The sequence below is a fragment of the Squalius cephalus genome (assembly GCF_949319135.1).
Source record: "Squalius cephalus genome assembly, chromosome: 8".
Classification (NCBI taxonomy): Eukaryota; Metazoa; Chordata; class Actinopteri; order Cypriniformes; family Leuciscidae; genus Squalius; species Squalius cephalus.
The window spans coordinates 32349287-32375924 of record NC_137129.1 but is presented as its reverse complement, the minus strand read 5'-3'; the positions used below and the strand labels follow the sequence as shown (position 1 = coordinate 32375924).

Below are 26638 nucleotides of genomic sequence, written 5' to 3'. Positions count from 1 at the left end.
GCGCTGGCTTAAATAACATCATTTTTATCCATTTCTTTCACATCTACTGCAGTCAGATTCACTCGTGTTCACTCTGAAGGAATCACTCACATGACCTGTGCACTTGTAATGACACATCAAGGATGTTAAGAGGCTAAAAGCAGGTTTAAAACTTGCCCCATTGAAGTCAACAGGGTGCAAATTTTAAAAAGAGGATAACACGGTGTAGGCAACACCGATTTTTGTCGTTGTTCTCTGTATTGACAGCACTCCAAATTTACAAAAAAATTAGCTCAATGTTAAAATTGACCGGAGTTCTCCTTTAAGAGAAAACAGTCAGAATAAAGATTGGCCTTAAAACATTGAAGATTCGAGCATTGACTGTCTCCGTGCAGTAACTTAAAGCCACATCTAATCTGACTAGTCAACAGACAAAATTACATTTTGATTGTCTAGATTTTGGAGTCCATTTGAAGGGTGGGCAATGTATTCAAGGCAAACTAATGTATACAAATCAATTGGACACTTAAATTAGTGTTGAAGCTATTGTTGAAATAAAAATAAAAACAAAAATTCAGCATGACACTGAAGTTGCGATCATTCTTATCTTCCCTGTTGTGACATAATATATCCGAGTGAAATGACTTAGTGAACAAGAAAAAATGTGGGGCAGGACTTGATTTTTGTCTGTTGGAATAGCTTATTGGATCGTTGTGGTTTGCTGTTGCTGTGATGATGATCTCATATGAGTGAGTTGTCCCTTCATTGCAAGAGGGAGGGCAGTTATTTTGATTAAACATGATTTTTTTTCTTTAAATACTGATGTTAAATACTGCAATAGTCCATAAATTTTGATTTCATGTTGACTTTAAGAGAGGTTCATGTCCTCAGAAAAAAAACAAAACAAATATTATCATTATATTGTAAGATAATTGTGAGATAATTATTTCGCTGTTGGAAAACACTGGACCGACTGTACAGCATGTACAACTCAGTAGACTACCTTTGCATATAAATAGTTAATGTAAAGTTTTGTCAGTTCCAAGATTCTAAAGCCTTTAAAATGATTGGGCTCGTCCGGGATTTGAACCCGGGACCTCTCGCACCCTAAGCGAGAATCATACCCCTAGACCAACGAGCCTTGAAAATGTGGAATTATGACACGTTTCATACAGGAGATCCAGGCCCATTTTTGCCAACGTGGATGTGGGATGCGGATGCTTGTTCTGTTGGATTTCTGGTGACATCAAGTGTCTAATGGCGACATCTAGTGGTGGACAAGCAGATGTAAAGCTCTTCAGTGGACGTGTCTTTTATTCAAAATAGATGCTGTAGTCATATTACTTTTTTTCATTTTGATTCGTTTGTAAAAGAGGCTGTTCGGTATAGAAGTAAAAAGTACCTTTAGTGCCTACAACACAACTGAATAAAATTAATTGTACTTAATTGTAATTGAGTGTTGGATAGATCAATATAGGCCAATAGGCAACTGTGTGAATTTGACATTTTTTCTTGTAAGATTTGTTTAATTATTTTTTTTTTTTACAATTCACCCCACAGTCCGGGTCAGTTAACATACCCTGGGGTGAGATAAAATTATGATATCCACCGCGGTGTGATGTAACTTTATGTAACACCGAAGCCCTAAAAGTATATATATATATTTTTTTTTTGTCCAGAAAACTTAGGCTATTTATTTCATTTTGATAATATTTTTTCTATTTTTATTTATTTATTTTTTTGATTTACCTTTAAATTACTAGATTTGATCAATAAATAATAAATAAATAGTAATTCAAGCACATTCCTCATATTCTTTCAAGTTAAATTCAAAATAACTCACAATTTCACGCATAACCCTTTGAATTCAGCTCAAAATATCTTGCATTGGGTGTTTTTGCCGACCTCTTGAATAATATAACGATATTTCATGACTCTTGATAGATGGCTTTATAGCTCTAAACATGAACAGCAAATGAACTGTTTCGCTGGATCCTAAAGTCAGTTTCTCTCCAGAGTGCATTATACACATGTAGACATTATAAAATAATCTTTGGTTAAGTTTTAACATTTTTAGTTTGAATTTTGATCATTTTTAGGTTTTTCTAGTGAAGCATTCCTCACATTCCATTAATTCCTAAGGGGGTCAAATTGACCAGCAAGGGAAGGATTTGTTACTTTTTTAAATTTCAACTACAAAACTCTTCGAATCCATTACTTTTTCTTTTTTCTTTGTGTGTGTGTGTGTGTGTGTGTGTGTGTGTGTGTGTGTAGGCTATTCGTGGTTCAAAAGTCCTAAGGTCTCTGAGGAACACTACATTTTTTAAATGTTTTTTAAAATGAGTTTCGGGTCAAGTCTTTCACTTCCCTTTAAGAGACTCAGAGTTAATCAAGCAGATCTGAAGAGCAACAGCCCGTAAAAACACATTTTACTGAATCATATTATTCTGATTTTAGTCTAAACTGGAGTAATGTGTGTTTGACAGGAGTCTGTTGAGTGGAGAGTGTTTTGCATGTTTACACTCACAAAACTCCTCATGATCAGTGTGTGTTCAGTCCCGCCAGAGTCACTGACACACCAAACAATAATGGCTCTTCTAATTCTGGCTACACTGGCTCTGCTTGCTCAAGGTTACATTTTTTTCCTTAATTAGTAGAGTTTGGTATTCATTTTGTAAAGCTTCGTTTCTCTTGTGCTTTGTTTTCATTTTTAAATACAAATGTTTTCATAAAGGACATACAAATCTCATTATTTGTATTTAAATGTAACTCTGTAACACATCTTTCTTTTATCTCTCTCTCAGTGTCTCATCAAGAGGTCCAGACTCCTGAGTCTCTGTGTGTTACAGCAGGAGATTCAGTCTCTATAAGCTGTACTGGGACCAGTGGAGTTGAGGATGACATGAGCTGGTATCTGCAGAAACCTGGAGAAGCTCCTAAACTCCTGATCTATACAGCAAGTCGACTTGAATCTGGAGTCCCAGACCGGTTCAGTGGAAGTGGATATGAACCTGATTTTACACTGAACATACGTGGAGTCCAGCCTGAGGATGCAGGAGATTATTACTGTATGGGGGCTTACAGTGGTGGAGTGTGCACACAGTGAAACAACATCGTACAAAAACCTCTCTCAGTCAGACGCTACAGAGAACATGAGAATAATTTCAGACTAGTTGTCTTGTACAACAGCTGAGCAACAGTTAAAGTTTTAAAGAAGATTTTCTTATGTACTCAACATTTTTTCACTTTATTTTGTTCCTTTATTATGGTGTTTTATTCTGGATCAGTATTCATACAGCGAAACGGCATTGTACAAAAACTTCCCTCAGTCAGACGGCACAATGAATTTACTCACGCACTAAATAAACTCATTTACATTAAATTATCATTTTTCAGTGTGAACAGAATAGGTTATCAATCTACACATTCTGTCTATGACTCTATGATAAAGTTAAGGCAAGACACATGCAAAAACATTTATTGCACATTTATTTGTGTCTGTAGATTATACATATCTTTAAAGGCCAAATATATTTTTTCTCATGCTGAGCCAGAAAATCCTACTATACAGATTTATTCCCTATATTACAGAGGGGTTTGTTCACATTTGCCTGATTTAATTTTATTCCTAAAAATATGGTGTGTTTTTCTGGCTGTTGATGATATTTTCAGATTTTTGAAATGATAAAAATAGATTTCCAAAATCCCCTCCATACAAACTCTTGAGTCTAATATGTCAACAAAATCAGACACACAAACTTTTGAAGCTGCTTTATCCAGTGTTCAGATTTCTGTTCTGGAAATAAATGCAAATTAGTGCATATTTAATTAGAAAATGCCTCATTTGTATATTTAACATAAAATTTCAGAAAACTATGTTTGTGATTCTTCATGTATGATGAAATCTATTAGTTATTTATTATTTTATTACTCTTGTGCATTGCCTTAATTTTTTTATTCACCCTGTTTAAATGCATAAATCTTGAGAGTCAGAATTCAGACACTTTTCCTTTTTCATGTTAGATTAAAATAAAGGATTTCTCAAATACCTTAGTTTAGAGTTTTTTAATATATCCATTTTTATAAATTAAATAAAATATTTCATTAGATATACGATTAAGATGCCATGCTAACATAAATATCTCTTTTACTGTAATCGATATTTTCAGTAAAATATTATTTTAATATCCATGCTGTTCATCACAATAATCCCAAAAAAAAATCAATAAAAAGTGGGATTTCATATTTAAGGTTGTTTTATAATACAGCAAGAAAGTCAACACCATATTTGAGTCAAAATGCTTTTATTTGGCAGCAATAAAACAACAAAGCATCACTGTTACAACAGCTGAGAATATCTGAACATTATACTAACAGAACGAAAGATTCATTGTTGAGCGTTGACTGATTTAGGACAGTCCTATGTAAGTTTGTGAGTGTGTGTGTGTGTGTGTGAATGAATGATTATGCATGCTATCTATGTCTTTGTGTGATGTGTGTGTGTTTCACTGGTCAGCATCACACTGCTGTGTGTTCAGGCTCTCGGTCACTGCTTTCTGGGATGTGTGTGTGGCGTCACAGCTGATGGTTGTTGCTCTGCTCCACTCACTCTCAGTGAGACTCAGGCTGCTGCTCCAGCTGTACAGTCCATCCTTCTGCAGAACACTGGGACTCAGATTCACAGCAGAGCTCCTGCTACTGCCATCCACCTTCCAGCTCAGCTTCCAGTCAGAGGGGAATCCCTTACTGCCCAAACACAGCACTGTAGCCTTACCCTGCTGCAGCTCGGCTCTGGAGGGGGGCAGGACCGTGAGGGTGGGGCGAGTGGCAGCTAGAGAGAGAGGGAGAGAGAGAGAGAGAGAGAGAGAGGGAGGGAGAGGGAGAGGGAGAGAGAGAGAGAGAGAGAGAGAGAGAGAGAGAGGGAGGGAGAGGGAGAGAGAGGGAGAGAGAGAGAGAGAGGGAGGGAGAGGGAGAGAGAGGGAGAGAGAGAGAGAGAGTTTCATTCTTCTTAAAAACAGCTCTATCAGTCTTTCACTTCCCTTTAAGAGATTCAGAGTTAATCAAGCAGATCTGAAGAGCAACAGCCTGTAAAAACACATTTTACTGAATCATATTATTCTGATTTTAGTCTAAACTGGAGTAATAACATTAATATATTCAGTAATAGCATTAATATTCAGTACTTATAAATATAAAAAAAACAACAAAAAAAAACATAACAGACTAAAATGTATATATTACATTTTTATCTATTCTGATTTAAAAATATATTCAGAGTTTATTAAGAAAATGATTTTGTATTTTATGCAGCACGAAAATGAAGATGATTCACTTTGTTTTAATATAAGTTAATTTTACTATTGTAAAAATATCAAGAGTAAAATATTACATTTGTGAAAAACACCAATAATGTATTTAAAATACATTTATTTCATACTAAGGAAACTACAAATCTATTAACATACTGACATATTGCATGAGACTTATTGATATAAATATTATAATTAAACTTTATCTGTACTTCTCTATTGCACAATGCACATTTCTTAATATTAAGCCTAAAATGTGTTTCACAATTATTAAGGATGATCTCTGTATGATTATTTAAATGCAAGATATTTAAAGTATACCTAAAGTATATTTGCAATAGTTCCACTTTAGCACAATCAATATGATATATGGATAAATAAAGTGCATTAAGTACAAAACTAGTTGTTCCGATTTAGCAGACTTTACCAATTTAGTATAGTACAAGTACAATTGCAGGATATTTATATTATAAATATAAATGTATTTGTAGTGTAATTATCATAAAATAAATGTATTTCAAATACATTTTATTCTATTTATTTTTCACTAGGGAATACACATTCAGAATTATAATCAAGTCTAAAATATGACAATATATTAATATTTTTTAAGTGCCCAGTTATACAGCATATATTTACAGTACAGTAATAATTAACACCTGAAACAGAAGTTAAATATATTTCTGTATTATCTTAAACATAAATATAGTCAAGAATATTTATTAACAATTATAATGTATTTTTATAAATATATACATTTTTATTTTTTTTTAAACAAAAAGAGATTTACTTACTTCCAACTGAGAGTCGTGTTCCTCCACCGAACGTCCACCACAGTGATACAAACCCAATGAGCGGCTGTACAAAAACCTCCTGCACTAAAACTGACACTGACAGAGTTACACTAACATCAACACTAACACTGACACTGACACTAAAACTGTATCTTAGTTTAGTTTCACTCAGTCAGCTGAAAAAAGAAATACATTTTTAATAAATAAAATCTTGCAAAATGTATTTTGATTGTTTTTTTAGGTTTATTCCATGATGCATCTGAAAGTGTTTTGCATATTAACTGAACACTGCGCTTAAAACTCCACTGATGACTATTAGTGTGTGACACCGACACACACACACACACACACACACACACATACAACAATGATTTCTCTTGTTCTAATGCTGTGGACACTCAGTCTGCTCGCTCAAGGTTCAAAAATATGTTTTCTACATTATAATGATACAATTTTTTTTTATTTGTACTTTGTTTTATTTTCTATACATTAATTTGAACTGTTTTATAGCGAATGCAAGCTTCTTTTGATTTGTTTTTGATCTCTCTCTCAGTGTCTCATCAAGAGGTCCAGACTCCTGAGTCTCTGTGTGTTACAGCAGGAGATTCAGTCTCTATAAGCTGTACTGGGACCAGTGGAGTTGATAGTGACATGAGCTGGTATCTGCTGAAATCTGGAGAAGCTCCTAAACTCCTGATCTATACAGCAAGTCGACTTCAATCTGGAGTCCCAGACCGGTTCAGTGGAAGTCAAGCTGGACTTCATTTCACACTAAATCTACGTGGAGTCCAGCCTGAGGATGAAGGAGATTATTACTGTATGGGGGCTTACAGTGGTGGAGTGTGCACACAGTGAAACAACATCGTACAAAAACCTCTCTCAGTCAGACGCTACAGAGAACATGAGACTCAGGCTATTTGCCCTGTTAACAGTTAAAGCAACAATGAAGATTTTATTTTCAGTTATTTCATCATTTGTTTAATTTTCACTTTAATTTTCATTATTGATTTCAGCAGAAATGAATACGTGAAATTTTGAGCTTAGCATCATTGTGAACAGAAGCTTGTTTTTATCTTTAAAGACTGGAATTATAAGCTTTATTATATGCAGAATACATCACATTATACTGTATATGAACATGTGAACTCATGCCATCTTAACATACTGAAACTATTCTCTTTAAGAGATATTTTCAATATTAAAATATATGATGTATGTTACTCATATCTACAAGGTAGAGTATGCTTTGTTTAAAAATGTATACTATAAAAGTAATTATTAAACATAAAAACATATATTTTACATGTATTTAAAAATGTATTTAAAGTTGCTGGTACATGACAACATGAGAATGTCTTTAAATGCTAAGACTTGTTCTTGTATCAGTTGGTCCTTGAACAAAATGAGTGTCAAAGACATATCGTAATTTCCTCAATCCAACACTAACCACATAAAACAAATCAGAGGGACATTATATGTTGATAAAAATGTCAATAACCTAAATATAACACTTTCCCTATACTCCAAAGTCCAATTAACTGACAACAAGGACAAACAAGATGTTGATATATGAAGAACTAAATGGCAAAATCATGTTTCCACAGTCCATCCTTCTTCTGCACATTACAATCCAGAATCACTTTTACAGTGTCTTCTCACTCACAGGGGAAATCAAATAAACTGTATATTGTAATGTTCACATATAAGTTACAAGTGGAAAAATGGCATGTCATTTAAAATTCTGCTTTTATAAAGAGATACAGTACAATACTTTTCATTCTTTTCACATTCTGCACTTCATTCCGCTTGGCTCTTTAATGATAAATAAGGGGCATAAAATGCTAAATGTGTCCAGCCTTCAGTTGCATAATTGTAAAATAATGAACAGATTTCAGGAAACTGCCAGTATGGTGGACACTTCTGGTCATATTTGATGCTTTGCATAGACAGTGTCAGTGATCGGAGATGTTCATAAGTCTGTTTAACTCTTCATTGAGCTTCTCTTCATGATAACAGATCTAACAGCCAAAATGACTCTGATCTCCTTTATCATTTGGACACTCTACAGCATGCAAGGTACAGACAGTTACATGTGACTTTTTAAAATATATTTCAGTATTAATATAAGATATATATTATATAATAATCTGCGCTGTTATCTCTTGCTCTACACAGGTTGTTTAGGACAAATAGTTGTGACTCAGTCTGAGGTTAAATCAGTCCAGCGCCGTCAAACCGTCTCTATTGACTGTAAAGTTGATACTGTGGTTTACAAATATGAGCAAGGCTCAGTATCTAAAGGACGTTATTATGTGTCTTGGTACAGCCAAAAAACTGAAGAGGCTCCAAAACTCTTGGTTTATTATACAAATGAAAAAAACTCAGGAATTCCTTCAAGATTCAGTGGCAGTGGACAAGGAAATGGTCTTGATTTCAGTCTGACCATCAGTGATGTCCAGCTTGAAGATGCTGGAGATTATTACTGTCAGAGTTATCATGAGATCAGTGGCAACTGGGTGTTCAAAGACCCCTTACAAAAACCCTCCCTTGTTCAGAATCAATTACTAACATTATTAACATCTTCTGATGAAGCTGCAAGTGGAATAAATACACACACGCACTAATCTTATATATATAATTAATCATCCAAACCAACAGTATATGTATTTAAATTTCTATTCCATCCTCCTTCTCCTGTAACATAGTCGGCTATTTCCATAATCCAGACAGATCATTTATTTAAATTTTATTTTAAATATGTTATGCAAATATCTGTTTGTTTGTTATTATGCTCTGTACAAGCTGAAAACTAACATATCTCAGGGTTCATTATAAACTTCACAAATTCACAGACCTTCCAATAACCTGTCGATATATATTTGTATATTTGAAAAAAAAAAAAAAATCTGATTAAATTATACAATTTAAAACAGAATATATCTAATGGGAATTTTAATTGTTTTTTAAATTAAATGTGAAATGGAAAGTAAAGGAAAAAATTTGTCATCAAAATGGAGCTGACGGCTATTTCCATCCCGCCAGAGTCACTCACACACCAAACAATAATGGCTCTTCTAATTCTGGCTACACTGACTCTGCTTGCTCACTGACACTGACGAAGGCAAAGAGCAGAAACTTATGTCAACTTTATCTCCTGTCTTTAATAAAAGATTTTTAGAGTGACCTTTCTTGCATTTTTGATTTGATACATAGCTCAGCACCTATTTTTTTTACATTATAAGCAGTTTATTACATTAATAATGTCATACCATAATAAATTATGCTTTTATATTACATTATGCTTTGTTATTACATTATGAGTTGCTACACGTCTTTTATTCAGAATAGATGTGGTCAAAGCCAGATTTACTTCAAATTGTGAATTTGTGACAGGCAAAATACATTTTTGACTACACTGTTCACCGTACCACAAAAATACATAAAACGTAAGCATTTATATAGTGTTTTTAGTAAAGAAAACACTGCTGTACTTATTCAAAGAACCAGTTCTTTATTTACCCTTGAAAACAAGCAGAGACGGACCAAAATCATTGAGGTTTAGGCACAAACTCTTGTCAATACTTTTCATTTGTTGAATATTTGCAAAGCACAGACAACCGTAAAGGGTGACAAATGATGATGTATGACGAAAATGACAAATGACGAAATATGGAGCTTCTGCCCGACAGCAACAATATTATACATTTTATAATTTTATAAAGTAATTGTTGTACAGAGTTAATTAGCATTAGAGTGAAATAATAATGAAAAATCTAATTATTGCTCCTTATTGTAATTAAAACCATTTAACACTTGTATGGTGTTCGGGTATGTAGGACCCGTTTTCATTTTTCATCAAAAGAAAAATGATACGATTCATTATTTTTAGCGCAATTTTCCACCGGACAAATTGCGATTGTTAACTCATGATTTCTGTTCTGTGCGTCTGTGCGCACCAATCTTGCACTTCTATCTCCTCCTCAACCAGACCACCTAGAGACTTCGGGTTTTCGGCATTATGTTAAGGAAGGTCTAATCTCGGGAACGCACAAAAAAATCCAGGAAAAGATTTACTATCTCTTAGTGTTGTGATCCCATGACGTCAGAAAATTGCGCTAAAACACTCACTGAGTTTTTATTACTTGTTTCACACTCAGACTCATTGGCCGTGGCTCATTTTCTGTGAAGAATATATATCAGAACACATTTTCAATGACCACACACTGTACACCCAAACGGCTTAAAAAACACACTAAATGGTGTTTTTTGAAGTTCAAAAAATGCCAAAAGTTTTCTGTGATTGGTAGGTTTAAGGATAGGGTTAGTGTAGGGGGATAGATTTTGTACTAAAAACTATTATGCCTATGGAGAGTCTCCGTAAACAAAGGTAAAAATATTAATGCTTTATATTTGTTTATATTGCTTGCAATTGTGATTGATGTATTTTAACATAAAATGTTGATTGTGTTGAATTAAAAACCCAAAAATGCAGCAGGTCCAGACCCACGAACACTGGCTGAATAACAAAAATATGAACACCACACAAGGGTTAAAAGTTGAACTCAACTGCACAATAACTCTACACTGCTTAACAGTGTAACAGCAGAACAAGAGTGAAATCAGTTAAATTGATTATTACTTTTATTTGTCAGCAACTGAGATCATTAGACTTTTTAAGATGTTCAAGAAAAAAAAAAAGATCTGTCTCTGTTTACCACCTGAAATATGTTTCTTGATAGTAAGAGCTTCTTGTTCTCAGAAAGGACATTTACATTGAAGACACTTTGCATATGAACTGCACGCTTCAGTGCACTGGAGGTCTTTATAGATATGTGAGTTTATGGTTTTATGACTGACAGCTCTTCTTCATGATAACAGATCCAAAAGCAAACATGACTTTAATAGCCGTCATTATTTGGACACTCACAACCTGCATATGGAGTAAGTATGTCGAAATTAATATAATTAGATTCAAGCCTAAAGCCAGAAATGAAGAAATCAACAAGTCCACAGATGCTCTGATCAAGATTTAGACTTCATTTTATGTATTTTATTCTCTCTCTTCAGGTTCTGTGGGACAAACTCTGACTCAATCTGAAGCTCAAACAGTGGAGCCTGGTCAGACTGTCTCTATTCTCTGTAATCATAAACCAGCAATAGACTGTTATAAGATAGGTGATACCTCTAAGAAATGTATGTCCTGGTACCATCAGATTCCTGGAGAAGTTCCTAAACTCCTGATCTATTACATATCAGAGAGAGCTTCAGGTGTTTCTTCTAGATTCAGTGGCAGTGAAAGTGGAGACCACATGGATTTTACTCTGACTATCAGTGGAGTCCAGCCTGAAGATTCAGGAGTTTATTACTGTCAGAGTAAACACACTAGGACAGGAGATTCAAAGAACTATGACTGGGCGTTCACACAGTGTAAAAGCATCATACAAAAACCTCCTCGGCTGAGACTTCTGCAGATGTTGAAGTTGAAGATCATTATTCACCTCACTGACTTTACACACAAACACACAGATACAAAGACAGTTGATGAACTGTTGATGTTCATAGTCACACACTCATCAACACATTCTATTTTATATAAAAAACATCAGAATGTCAAAACATGAATTACACATGAATTACAAATTATAATAACAATAAAATACATCCAAAATTAATATGAAAGAAAGCTCACCGTGATCAATGCCTATGTAATGAACATGAAGATTTCACATCAGTCTAACAACCACAGTAAGTTTTCCTGTATGATTATTAAGATCAAATATTTAAAAAGTTTATTTTCATGGCGTTGAAGTTTAACATTCATACGAATAATAACATGTAAACTAAAATAATCAATAGAACTTCATCTATTTGTGTCTGTAGATTATACATATCTTTAAAGGCCAAATATATTTTTCCTCATGCTGAGCCAGAAGAACTCCACTTCAGTAAAGCACACACTTTACAGATTTATTCCCTATATTACAGAGGGGTTTGTTCACATATGCATGATTTTATGGGCTACGTCATTTTATTCCTAAAAATATGGTGATTTTTTTTCTGCCTGCTGATGATATTTTCAGATTTTTGAAATGATAAAAATGGATTTCCAAAATCCCCTCCATACAAACTCTTGACTCTAATATGTCAACAAAATCTGACACACAAACTTTTGAAGCTGCTTTATCCAGTGTTCAGATTTCTGTTCTGGAAATAAATGCAAATTAGTGCAATTAGAAAATGCCTTGTTTGTATTTAAACATATACACTGAAGCATGAGCTGCCAATGCAAAATTACATTACAGTGCAAAAACCCTTTTCTGAACTGAAACATCTTCTCTCTCATATGACTATAGGCATTGTAATATATTTAATACAGTCCTGTGAACGATTTTAACATACAAGATTCTCTTCATTTGGGCATTTTACTTCACACACACATATACATAGGCATATACATATAGCCTTTATTATTATTTATTTATTTTTCTCATGCATTATGTGATTTGAATTTGAGTTTTCTTTGTCTCACAGGCTCTTCGGGACAGGTCGTTGTGACTCAACCTGAGTTTAACTCAGTTCAGTTTGCTCAAACAGTCTCTATTGATTGTAAGGTCAACACAGTTTATAGACATTCAACTGGATCAATATCCAAAGATTACAACATCTCCTGGTTCATTCAGAGCCCAGAGGAACCCCCTAAACTCATTACACAACAATGAAGCCCTCAGGTGCTCCATCTAGAATGAGCGGTGGAGGCAGTTTTCACTCTGAAGGAAACGGTCTTGATTTCACTCAGTGATGCCCAGCTTGAAGATGCTGGTAAGTATCCGTAAGATAAGTGACGAATGGGTGTTCATGCTCATGTGTAATAGTACACGCCTGTATTCACCTGAAGTGACTCTGATTACAGTTTTTTACGATTGCTATGACAGATTTTTCAATACATTTAACAATTTTCCAAAACTCTTAACACAGTTAGCACTACATCCGGCTGTGTAAGCTATACTATTAACACATTTCTTGTTGCTTTAACACAAAATGCATACAATTAACACAAATTTAAAATAAATCCAAATAAATCTCAACTGTTCTTGTAAGATTTTTCCAACATCATCTTGGTTTCACACTAATAAGAGCCATGGGCCACAAAGAGCTCATGAAGCATCAACAGGATCTTATTTTTGAAAGGTATCACTAAAGTGAGGGGCTACAAAAACATTTCAAGGCATTCAATATACCACAGAACACAGTGACAACAGTCATCAACAAGTGGAAAAAGCATGACACAACAATGACAATGTCAAGAAAATTTGCCCTCCAAAATTGATGAGAAGACAAAGAGAAAACTGGCCGGGAGACTGTCAAGAGCCTACAGCGACATTACTGTAAAAGAGTCGCAGCACTTTCAACTATAAACTATCTGTCTGGGCTTTGAGACACACATATTTTCTGACTAAAAAATATCCAAGTTCGACTTTTCGAAGTTCGAAGTTTGCAAACTTTGCAAAAACATATAAAGCATGCTCCCAAAAGCATGTGGAAATATGTGTCTAACAAGTCCAAAATTGAACTGACATCAACAAAAAAACACTATTCCTATGGTAAAACATGGTGCAGCCTCACGCTCTGGGATGCTTTTCTTCAGCTGGGACTGGGGCTTTACTGAAGGTGGAAGGAATCATGAATAGCTCCAACTACAGTTCCAGTTGATTTTGGCACCGATTTTTAAAGTGCCCCTATTGTGACATTTTTAAGGTTCCTAATAGAATAAAAGTCAGTGGGGTCCAAAACAACATTTTTGACACTACTGACTTCCATTTTATTGAGAGAAAAAAAACATGAGAGATTTTTTTAATAACTTATAGGCTAATACAGTAATATATTCATTTATACATTAAAATGTATTACAGTTTTTCTCAATCGATTTGGTACATTTCTCCAAACTCAGGTAACAGCTCTCAAAACAGTTAACACAGCAAACTAAATGCACTCTTATGTTGACGAAACAGTTAAGTATTCACTGCACAATGAAACACAGCATTTTATTCTAGTAATACATTTATTAAAATTCAATATTAACATCAAAACTAAAAGTGTGTTCTCTGTTGATTTGATAACAAATTCAGCAAAAGATACACAAAGAAATAATTGAAAATACATGTTTTTCATCAAGTTATTTAATGAGGAGTTCAGGTGTATAACAATGAGTTGTCACCGCACAATTTCTTTTTTTAATGCAAATAAGTACATAGGTAAAAAAAAAAAAAATTACATCTGGCCAGAGAATTTCATCAACATCACAAAAAATATTTTCACGAGTCATGCATCGTGGGAAAAAACGCCTTGAATGCTGTATCCATCCTTGTGCCCCAATATCTCCACAGGCCTCTTCCATCGCTTGAAGAAGACTTACTTGGTTGTAAGGGTTGCGATCATGTACTTTCCATCTCCAAGAGGAGAAGAATTCCTCAATTGGATTCAGGAAAGGAGAATATGGTGGAAGGAACACCATCCTGAAATGTGGGTGATTCTCAAACCACTCTCGCACCAGTGCTGAATGGTGGAATTGGACATTGTCCCAAACAACTACAAAATTCCGTACCATTTGCTCCTGATCACCCTGCGGAAATAGGATTTCATTGAGGAGGTTTAAAAAATGTAGGAGCCTTGCTGTGTTGTATGGTCCCAAGACAGCATTGTGTGCCACAACACCAGTTGTAGAAATCGTGGCACAGAGAGTGATGTTGCCTCCTCGTTGTCCAGGGACATTGACTGTAGCACGATGGCCAATCACATTTCTCCCTCTTCTCCTTTTTTTGTGAAGATTGAAGCCTGCTTCATCAATGTACAGGTACTCATAATGAGTTGCACTGCTATCCAACTCCAAGATTCTCTAGAGTAAAAAGAACACAAGGTACAATACAGTAAGTTAGTGTTTTACAGTAATGGAGGCATATCTATGTACAGTATACTGCTGCTTCAAAGTGTGAACTCAAACTTCAGCAACAGTTTCACAGTAGTATTGACTGCAATCAATGTTCTTTTCAATGTGCAATCAAATCTTTTCACTTACAGTAGCATGGGATAGTTTATGGACACTTACAATTCAGGAAAAATATATCTTTGTGTTGACAGTAAAAGTGCAGTAATTGGGTTGCACATACTTGAACAAACTGGAATCGCAACTCCTTCACTCTAACAGAGTTCCTCTCAAAGGGCACTTTGTATACTTGCTTCATTCGGATTGCATTTCTCCTTAGAACACGATCAATTGTGGAGAGACTGCATTGGTGGATATTGTGGAACAGTTGACTGTCCTCTGTTATTCTTTGCTGAATTTCTCTGAGGCGAAGGGTGTTGTTCTGGACCACCATGTCAACAATGGCATGCTCTTGTTCAATTGAAAAAAGTCTTGTTCGTCCACCTGAATGTTCTCTAACTTCAATTCTGAAAAATGTTTGGACAAGCAGGAACATTTACTGTAGAAATCTAGACCTGTGTCAAACAAGACTACATGGACTCTCATTGTAGAAGTTGAATGATATTGTTACTTACCGGTTTTCCCTCTGAAATGTGCGGATAATTGAAGCCACTGTGGATCTGTTTATATTGGGCTGAACTCTCTGCCCAGCTTCTCTCAGTGAGAGACCATGATTTATGACATGGTCAATAAGTGTGGCTCTGATTTCATTTGAAACACGTGTGTACCCTATCCTTCTACCTCTTCTCCCTCCTCTAACACCTTGCCCTCCTCTAACACCTTGCCCTCCTCTAACACCTTGCCCTCCTCTAACACCTTGCCCTCCTCTAACACCTTGCCCTCTTCTAACACCTTGCCCTCCTCTTCCTCTCGGTCCATCTCTTCTTACTCTTTCTCTTTCCACTATACCATTGCCCTCCAATCTATCCATCTCTTCTCCCTCTACTCCTCTATCTTCTCCTCTTCCTACATCCTCAGCTCTTCTTTCTCCTCTTCCTACATCCTCAGCTCTTCCTTCTCTTTCTCCTACATCCTCAGCTCTTCTTTCTCCTACATCTTCAGCTCTTCTTTCTCGTTCTCCTACATCTTCAGCTCTTCTTTCTCTTTCTCCTACATCTTCAGCTCTTCTTGCTCTGTCTCCATCTCCTCTTCCTCTTCTTCTCCCTCTACCCTGTCCACCACCTCTCACTCTTACACCTCTTCCATTTCCACTGCTCATTTTTCTTCTTTTTTATTGTCTTTTCTCCACATTCATCTTCTTTGTTGTTTTTCTCTTCCCCTTTTGTAGTTGTTGTAATTAAGACAGCTGTGTGAACAATTAGGAAATTGGCTTTTTCTGTTTTAAGTGGATTACTAACTCATCAGATATCAATTTTGGGTTAATTGAGGACATAAGGTGTGCAACTGACTATTTTACAATTCACAGAGTTTTGTTTGTTGTGTTTTGAAAATGGTACAAAAATGCTTGTGATCTTTGAGAAGACCAATGAAAAAGTTGCAAATGTTTTTCCTGATATATTAAAGATTTGGTTGGCTGTATGAACTGCTGTGATAACATTAGGGAATTTTGTGCACAGTGTTTTGAGAAAATTATGCTTTTGATTTGTAATTTGTATGAAATGAAGGAGCATTTAATATCTGTTTAGGACAATTACAAAGTGTACAGATCACTGTGTTAACTGTTTTGAGAGCAGTTACCTGAGTTTGGAGAAATGTACCAAATCGATTGAGAAAAACTGTATATTAATAATTTAATATTCAAATATTTTCTTCTTTCTTAGGACCCAAGAACCAGATGTTTGAAAGAAGACCCGGAGTCAGAATTATAATAAATTGAAGAATAGTTTTACTGAAGATAGTTTGCAGTTTCATCAGCAGAAGTTCAGCTTCAAGACTCACACAGGAGTTCGTAGGCCGCCCCGCTTACAGTTACAAAGATCACAGCAGTTATACCCTTCACCAAGGTCTAAGCTACGTCATTGCTACAGGCTGAATGATTCTGATTGGCTAAGAAATTGATAAACATAGTAATTTTCCACACATATACAGATAGACTGAAGCATATCTCCATAGATTATGCCGCTGACACTCGGACCCTGAAGTTAGGCACGTCGTGACCTTCCAGGTCGGGGATTTGGGTTGCTGGGTGCCAGCATGTCCCGAACAATAACTCAGTTAATCTCCAACAATGCCAGTGGTTCCTTAACCTGTAACCAAGAAGACTAACACACACACCGACACACATCTTTTCCAAGGTTGGATTTGGCCAGGCTCTAACTATAAACAGGAGTCTCGTCTCAAAACATCAAGATAATGCGTTCTTTCTCAAGGAGAGCTACATTTTAGTCTAAGTGAGGCTTTAACAAAGAAATGGTCCCTTAAATTATTGGCTTCAATGACCCCTATATGTTTTAACATGTTGAAGACCTTTCTCAAACACAAAACCAGTCCCTATTTAATTTCTGGAAGCTAAATAAATCTTAAATAGGCAAGCATTGTTACTGCATTCAGATATCAAATACTGACATTAAAGAATACATGAAAAGACATTTCAGTTAAGAATTAGCCTATAGACTTTTTTGAGTAAACTAATTTAGGCTAACTCAAAACGTAGTTGTATTTAGGGCGCAAGGGTTAATGTTCAGTATGTGTTCATTAAATATTTTGAGAATTATCCATATCATGTTAGCTATCTGTTTAGAAAGACACACGGCCTGTTTGATTATATGGAATTTGCTTTTTTTTTCTGTCAGATTTCGCTTCTGGCAATAAAAATTGTTTGTAAATTATATTTGGAGCCATCAAAAACTTGACTCGGGCCTAGAGCGCCACTGAAACTTGACCCAGGCCTCGTATCCCACCCTGAGCACAATTCAAGAGGGTAATTATTAGTTTCCTACACTGACTCCAGGTCGTCTTACTTCGTGAACGTACCTAGCTGTTAGTATAGCCTGAAGCTTAACAACTGCCTTTTCAAATCACTGTGCTGTTCTTGAGCCAATGTTAAACCCCTAAAAGTGACAGGCCAGGCCCGGACTGAGCGCCTGCAGGGATCGGACTTTGCGATCACGTCTCACAGGCGTGTCTGTAATCCTCCGGGGCTGTGTCACACTCTTTTAAGTATGTGAAGCCTATGGAGAGGTAGTAGATCTAACACTGTATTAAAACACCATCTATTACTATATAAATGTGGTGCGCTCCAAAACAGAATGAAGATGTTGTGCATAAAGTGCAAATTATGCATATTCCCTCTCGACATGTACCACGTACCAGTGTGAAATATTTTTAGCTTGTATCGTGTTTTCATTTTTGTCACAAATGTCTTTTTATAAAGACTATATATTACAGTATTAAATTAAGATTGTCTTCTGCTGTCATTTTACACTACTGAGAACGTCCAGAATTTTCCAGACTGCACAAATAGCTCTAGATTACATTCAATGATCGCACATGCAAAAATTAAAGTAGGCTATAGCTACATCATTTGATAGATATGTACTCTATATTGATAGAAACATAACAGTTTTAAAAGTTTGAACACACATAAAAGTATATTATTGTTTTTTATTTTATTTATAACAGTAAGTTCAAGAGAACCCCGTTTTAGGCCTATATTTAACACTATAGCCTATACACTCCAATACTGATTAAGAATAATTGTAGTATTTCTCTGTAGGCTATATGTGGTTAATAGAAGGGCAGTTCCAAAAAAAAAAAAAAAAGTATTAAAACAAAAAAATCTATGCAAAAATGGGCTCGTCCGGGATTTGAACCCGGGACCTCTCGCACCCAAAGCGAGAATCATACCCCTAGACCAACGAGCCAGACAGTTAATTTGGTATATGGTGTGCCACGTTGCATAGGGAGAAGCTCCAAGACCATAGGACATTCGATGGAGTGAGTTTCAACACGATCTTATTTTGGTTTTGACGAATGGCGCCATCTGGTGGCATCAATCTGCAGTTACAGAGGTCGTTCAGTGGCCAGTTACATAGCCAAGCATTACATGGACACCGAGGCTGGATTAGCACTGCTTGATAGTCTGCAGATAATTGAAAAGGTTAATGTCCATGTGTTCTGAAAAAAAGAATAATCTTAAAATAACTCTTAAGACTTAACATTTACAAAGGAATTAAGACATTAAACTAAACAATGTTGCTGAATAAAATATGATAGTTGTTGTACCAACATGGTAGAGGCCTACTTTGTGTTTGTTTGGCTAGGTGTGATTTGAAAATCCCTCAATAAAACTTCTCAGCGGGAATCAGCTGTATAGAACACTGACTATACCTTAAAAACTGAGGACATTATTTGTAGGACTTTATCCTGGCTTTATTTGCTTTCTCCTTTTTTTTTTTTTTTTTTGCTACTGGCTCATTGGTCTAGGCCGGGATATGATTTTCACTTTAGGAGAAAACAGTCAGAATAAAGATTGGCCTTAAAACATTGAAGATTCGAGCATTCGATTTACTGTCTCCGTGGCAGTAACTTAAAGCCACATCTAATCTGACTAGTCAACAGACACAATTACATTTTGATTGTCTAGATTTTCGAGTAAATTTGAAGGGTGGGCAATGTATTCAAGGCAAAAAAGAATTTATAAAAATCAATTGGACACTTAAATGTTGAAGCTATTGAAAAAAAAAAAAAAAAAAAAAAAATTCGGCATGACACTGAAGTTGCGATTATTCCTTTCTTCCCTGTTGTAATATATCCGAGTGAAATGACTTCTCGAACAAGAAAAAATGTGGGGCAGGACTTGATTTTTGTCTGTTGGGAATTGTTTGTTGGCTCATTGTGGTTTGCTGTTGCTGTGATCTCATGTGAGTGAGTTGTCCCGCCCTCGCGCCAGTAAACACGTCATCAGAGAAGAGAGAAGAGGGAGGGAAGTTATTTTGAATAAACATGTTTTTTTTTTTTTTTTAAATAATGATGTTAAATACTGCAATAGTCCATAAAAAAAGATTTGTAAATTTTGATTTCATGTTGACTTTAGAGAGGTTCATGTCATCAGAAAAACTATATATATATATATATATATATATATATATATATATATATATATATATATATATATATATATATATATATATATATTATAATTATTGTAAGATAACTGTGAGATAATTATTTCGCTGTTGGAAAACATTGGACCTACTGTACAGCACTCAGTAGACAACCTTTGCATATAAATAGTTAATTTAAAGTTTTGTCAGTTCCAAGATTCTAAAGCCTTTAAAAAGATTGGGCTCGTCCGGGATTTGAACCCGGGACCTCTCGCACCCTAAGCGAGAATCATACCCCTAGACCAACGAGCCTTGAAAATGTGGAATTATGACACGTTTCATACAGGAGATCCAGGCTATTTTTGCCAACGTGGATGTGGGATGCTTGTTCTGTTGGATTTCTGGTGACATCAAGTGTCTAATGGCGACATCTAGTGGTGGACAAGCAGATGTAAAGCTCTTCAGTGGACGTGTCTTTTATTCAAAATAGATGCTGTAGTCATATTACATTTGTTCATTTTGATTCTTTTTTAAAAGAGGCTGTTCGGTATAGAAGTAAAAAATAGCCTACCTTTAGTGCCTACAACACAACTGAATAACATTAATTATACTTAATTTTAATTGAGTGTTGGATAGATCAATATAGGCCAATAGGCAACTGTGTGAATTTGACATTTTTTCTTGTAAGATGTGTTTCAATTTTTTTTTTTACAATTCACCCCACAGTCCGGGTCAGTTAACATACCCTGGGGTGAGATACATTTATGATATCCACCAGGCTGTGATGTAACTTCATGAAATCAGGTGTCAAATTTATGAAAGATGTAACTTTATGTAACTTTTATTTTTGATAATATTACAGTTTTTTTTGGATTGCTTACCCACTAAAATTAAAAGTAGTACACTATTAGCAAAACCTTACACTCAAGAAGCAAAACATCAGCCCATATTTGCACAACTATAAGCACATTGTCAACCTCACACTTGTTGCAAAACTACACACAGTGATTTGCAAAACACTAAACACACTTAACATACATTACACACAAAAATCTATCATGAAGTCACTTCCTTGCAATACCAAAGCACTGACTGTCAAATTACCGCACCGTCCAACCAATTGGTTCAACACAGTCATCAGGTGTGCAAACACTTGTTTGCTTAATTGTAGACACACCAATCAGGTGTATAAGCACTATAAAAAGCAGCAGTCATTCAAGAGTGCAAGTTTCTTACCAAGGTGTCTTGCTAATGACCATAGGCGCCGATACCGTGGGTGCTCCGGGGCTCGAGCACCCACGGAAAATACCGAGCACCCACGTGTGCCGGACTGCCAGTAGGCTACATTGATTTAAAATTAAACATAGCAGTTGGTGCTATGTGAAGCGTCTGTCACACTGTGATTGGTTATGTCGCTGTCAGTCGCCTGCTCCATATCCTTTCCACCAATCACAGCGTTTCTCGGATGAAAACGCCTCTTTAGTGACCCCGCTCTGTACGCAGAGACACGTTCCTCCTGAAGAATTAACCACAATGGTGAGTCAACAAATCAAATTTATACTGTGTGGACTTGTGTGACAGAGTCCTGCACTGGTTCGGGTACCCGACGGGTGACCCGCAAATTTTACTCAAACGGGTGCAGGTCGGGTCGGTCACGGGGGAAACACGGGTCTAAACACGGGTTTAAAACAATCACGTGCAAACGTAAAAATATATGCACATTTTTAGGAACACATGTACAAAAATATGCCTGTATTTCAAGTTAATAAAATAATTTAAAATCCACATCAGTTTATTTGAGCCTTGAGCCCACGCCCTCCCAGGAGTCTCTATACCTACTTTCACTTTTAAAAAGTCATCATAACCGCGCGCGCGATCTGCTTGCAGTCGAGATGGATGCTGAGGAGTTGAAGAAAATAATAGCTAGTGAAAACTGAAGAAAACAATGTTGTGAAAGGCTTAGCTGATCGCGGTTACGAGTCAGTTAAACTTTTCATCTCCAATCCTGTCTGTATAGTGAGAAGTGGCGCTGTCCTGAGTTGAAAGATAGCCTACTTTACGGCTTTATTATCAAGTAAATAGGTGTGTGTAGTGTTCGTGTCGGCCGCTGTCCATTTCCTAAGGTTCTGAAATGCAAACTTTTTTTTTTTTTTTACATTTTTTTTTTTTAAAGGGCGTGCTCCCATGAGCACCCACGGAGGAAAACATAAATCGGCGCCTATGCTAATGACAACATTGCCTGCGATGTTGATGAAATTCTCTGGCCAGATCCAGCTAGGCGAAGAGACAATGTCTAGGTTTTTTTTTTTTTTTTTTTAACAGTAAACTTACAGTACACTACGTAAAGTGACATTTTGTTACAGTATTATGAATCTCCATGTCAACATTTTGGGCGTGTTGAGAAATAAATGAGTTTCTTCACTATGCAACATTGGTCTTGTGTAGTGTTTGGTGAATTTACATTATATTTGTACTTTGTTGATGGTACCCATACACAAAAGAAATTTATTTGAAATATATTTTCAGAGTATTTTTTGGAATATATGCAAACATTTGAAATTGGCCCAATAAATATATTTCACACTTAACATCATATATTTTTTGTTATATTTCAGAATATATTTCAATGTATTTTTTTTCTGTATGGGTCCCCAAAAGTGTCAAAAATAAATGTGGCATATATTCAAAATACATTGAAATATAACAAAAATATATGATGTTAAGTGTGAAATATATTTATTGGGGCAATTTCAAATATTTGCATATATTCCAAAATATACTCTGAAAATATATTTCAAACAAATTGCTTTTGTGTATGGGTAGCATACTCTAATCATAGGGAAGTAGAAGTGCTAAAAGTGTTTTAGGTTTATCACAGCAGAGTGTAACTCGTGAAAACAGAGTATAGTAATGTGAAACGTGTGTGTTTCATATGGTAACAAAGTGTGGTTTTTAAACAGAAGTGTATAGTTTTTACAAGAGTGTTTAATTATGCAAAGGATCTGTAGTGTTTTGCTAATTGGGTGTGTGGTTATGCTAATTGTGTGTAGTGTTTTGAAAACACGGGCCCTGTTTTGAAAATTGTGCTTAAGCAATCCAAAAAAACTGTAATGCAATTTTTTTTTTTACCTTTAAATTACTAGATTTGATCAATAAATAATAAATAAACAGTAATTCAAGCACATTCCTCATTTTTTTAAGTTAAATTCAAAATAACACAATTTCACACATAACCCTTTGAATTCAGCTTAAAATATCTTACATTGGGTGTCTTTGCCGACCTCTTGAATAATATAACGATATATCATGACTCTTGCCACTAGATGACCTTATATCTCTATACATGAACAGTAAATGAGCTGTTTCGCTGGATCCTAAAGTCAGTTTCTCTTCAGAGTGCATCATACACATGTAGACATTATAAAATAATCTTTGGTTAAGTTTTAGCATTTTTAGTTTGAATTTTGATCATTTTTAGGTTTTTCTATGTGTAGGCTACTGAAGCATTCCTCACATTCCATTAATTCCTAAGTGGGTCAAATTGACCAGCAAGGGAAGGATTTGTTACTTTTTTAAATTTCAACCACAATACTCCTCGAATCCATTACTTTTGTTTGTGCGTGCGTGTGCGTGTGCGTGTGCGTGTGTGTGTGTGTGTAGGCTATTCGTGGTTCAAGTGTGTCAAAAGTCCTAAGGTCTTAGACCCCTCTGGTGAACACTCAATTTTTAAAATGTTTTTTAAAAGTGAGTTTCGGGTCAAGTCTTTCACTTCCCTTTAAGAGACTCAGAGTTAATCAAGCAGATCTGAAGAGCAACAGCCTGTAAAAACACATTTTACTGAATCATATTATTCTGATTTTAGTCTAAACTGGAGTAATGTGTGTTTGACAGGAGTCTGTTGAGTGGAGAGTGTTTTGCATGTTTACACTCACAAAACTCCTCATGATCAGTGTGTGTTCAGTCCCGCCAGAGTCACTCACACACCAAACAATAATGGCTCTTCTAATTCTGGCTACACTGGCTCTGCTTGCTCAAGGTTACATTTTTTTCCCTTAATTAGTAGAGTTTGGTATTCATTTTGTAAAGCTTTGGTTCTCTTGTGCTTTTTCATTTTTAAATACAAATGTTTTCATAAAGGACATAAATATCTCATTATTTGTATTTAACACTGTAACACATCTTCCTTTTATCTCTCTCTCAGTGTCTCATCAAGAGGTCCAGACTCCTGAGTCTCTGTGTGTTAAAGCAGGAGATTCAGTCTCTATAAGCTGTACTGCGTCTTATGGAATTGGTTATAGCATGAGCTGGTATCTGCAGAAACCTGGAGAAGCTCCTAAACTTTTGATTTACTATTCGAGTAACCTTGCATCTGGAGTTTCAAACCGGTTCAGTGGAACTTATTCTGGATATGAATTTACACTGAACATACGTGGAGCTCAGCCTGAGGATGCAGGAGATTATTACTGTATGGGGGCTTATGCTAGTAGTGAAGTGTGCACACAGTGAAACAACATCGTACAAAAACCTCTCTCAGTCAGACGCTACAGAGAACATGAGAATCATTTCTAGTTGTCTTGTACAACAGCTGAGCAACAGTTAAAGTTTTAAAGAAGATTTTCTTATGTACTCAAAATTTTTTTCACTTTATTTTGTTCCTTTATTATGGTGTTTTATTCTGGATCAGTATTCATACAGCGAAACGGCATTGTACAAAAACTTCCCTCAGTCAGACGCACAATGAATTTACTCACGCACTAAATAAACTCATTTACATTAAATGATCATTTTTCAGTGTGAACAGAATAGGTTATCAATCTACACATTATGTCTATGACTCTGTGATAAAGTTAAGGCAAGACACATGCAAAAACATTTATTGCACATTTATTCGTGTCTGTAGATTATACTCAAAAGCCAAAATCTTCACTTCAGTAAAGAACTTACTTTACAGATGTATTCCTATATTACAGAGGGGTTTGTTCACATATGCCTGATTTTCATTTTATTCCTAAAAATATGGAGTGTTTTTCTTTCTGGCTGTTGATATTTTCAGATTTTTGAAATGATAAAAATAGATTTCCAAACTCCCCTCCATACAAACTCTTGACTCTAATATGTCAATAAAATCTGACACACAAACTTTTGAAGCTGCTTTATCCAGTGTTCAGATTTCTGTTCTGGAAATAAATGCAAATTAGTGCATATTTAATTAGAAAAGGCCTAATTTGTATATTTTAACATATAATTTCAGAAAACTAGTTAACAATGTTTGTGATTCTTCATGTATGATGAAATCTATTAGTTCTTTATTATATTATTACTCTTGTGCCTTGCCTTAATTTTTTTATTACATTATTTATTTATTAAATGCATAAATCTTGAGAGTCAGAATTCAGACCCTTTTTCCTATTTCATGTTAGATTAAAATAAAGGATTTCTCAAATACCTTAGTTTAGAGTTTTTTTTTATATATACATTTTTATAAATTAAATGTAGCTACAATATTTTATTTCATTAGATATACGATTAAGATGCCATGTTACTGTAAGCATTTTGATAAAACCAGCCTAGTTTGCCAGCCAATCGAGAAAAACTGTAATACCTGAAACAGAAATTAGATTTATTTCTTTATTATCTTAAATATATAAATATAGTCAAAATTAACTATTATATCAATTAAATGTATATACTGTATATAAATTGAAACAGAAAGAGACTAACATCAACACTAACACTAACACTAACACTGACACTAAAACTGTATCTTAGTTTAGTTTCGCTCAGTCAGCTGAAAAAAGAAATACGTTTTTAAAGTAAAATGTAAAATGCAAAATGTATTTTGATTGTTTTTTGAGGTTTATTCCATGATGCATCTGAAAGTGTTTTGCATATTAACTGAACACTGCGCTTAAAACTGATGATTATTAGTGTGTGACACCGACACACACACACACACACACATACAACAATGATTTCTCTTATTCTAATGCTGTGGACACTCGGTCTGCTCGCTCAAGGTTCAAAAATATGTTTTCTACATTATAATGATACAATTTTTAATTTATTTGTTAACTTTTTTTAAAATTTGTACTTTGTTTTATTTTCTATGCATTAATTTGAACTGTTGTATAGCGAATGCAAGCTTCTTTTGATTTGTTTTTGATCTCTCTCTCAGTGTCTCATCAAGAGGTCCAGACTCCTGAGTCTCTGTGTGTTAAAGCAGGAGATTCAGTCTCTATAAGCTGTACTGGGACCAGTGGAGTTGATAGTGACATGAGCTGGTATCTGCTGAAATCTGGAGAAGCTCCTAAACTCCTGATCTATAAAGCAAGTCGACTTCAATCTGGAGTCCCAGATCGGTTCAGTGGAAGTCAAGCTGGACTTCATTTCACACTAAATCTACGTGGAGTCCAGCCTGAGGATGCAGGAGATTATTACTGTATGGGGGTTTATTCTGGTCCAGTATTCACACAGTGAAACAACATCGTACAAAAACCTCTCTCAGTCAGACGCTACAGAGAACATGAGACTCAGGCTAGTTGCCCTGTTAACAGTTAAAGCAGCAATGAA

General features: G+C 35.3%; 1 protein-coding gene, 1 long non-coding RNA gene and 1 gene segment (V, D, J or C); 1 reads left to right on the top strand and 2 right to left on the bottom strand.

The window, feature by feature from the left end:
* The first annotated feature begins 2539 nt into the window (after positions 1 to 2539).
* On the top strand, positions 2540 to 4022 carry LOC307163370 (immunoglobulin kappa variable 1-6-like). The segment is given in 2 exons: positions 2540 to 2610; positions 2784 to 4022.
* Positions 4023 to 4594: 572 nt separating this feature from the next.
* Positions 4595 to 6439, bottom strand: LOC307163400. The gene is made up of 2 exons (XR_013822067.1): positions 6083 to 6439; positions 4595 to 4810 (listed from the first exon to the last, which is right to left on the bottom strand). It is a non-coding gene; the product is annotated as an uncharacterized lncRNA (long non-coding RNA).
* Positions 6440 to 14248: 7809 nt separating this feature from the next.
* LOC307163439 (uncharacterized protein) lies at positions 14249 to 16378 on the bottom strand. Its single transcript, XM_079879471.1, has 3 exons — positions 15638 to 16378; positions 15247 to 15529; positions 14249 to 14975 (listed from the first exon to the last, which is right to left on the bottom strand). Exons 1-3 carry the CDS (start codon positions 16279 to 16281, stop codon positions 14256 to 14258), a joined length of 1647 nt encoding a protein of 548 aa, XP_079735597.1. The 5' UTR covers positions 16282 to 16378; the 3' UTR covers positions 14249 to 14255.
* Positions 16379 to 26638: the final 10260 nt, after the last annotated feature.

Coding starts and splice junctions, on each gene's coding strand:
- LOC307163439 (XM_079879471.1), bottom strand. CDS start 16,281: ATGAGCAGTGGAAATGGAAGAGGTGTAAGAGTGAGAGGTGGTGGACAG. Junction 15,530..15,637: donor ACATTTCAGAGGGAAAACCG/GTAAGTAACAAT, acceptor AACATTTTTCAG/AATTGAAGTTAGAGAACATT. Junction 14,976..15,246: donor TGCGATTCCAGTTTGTTCAA/GTATGTGCAACC, acceptor TTTTTACTCTAG/AGAATCTTGGAGTTGGATAG.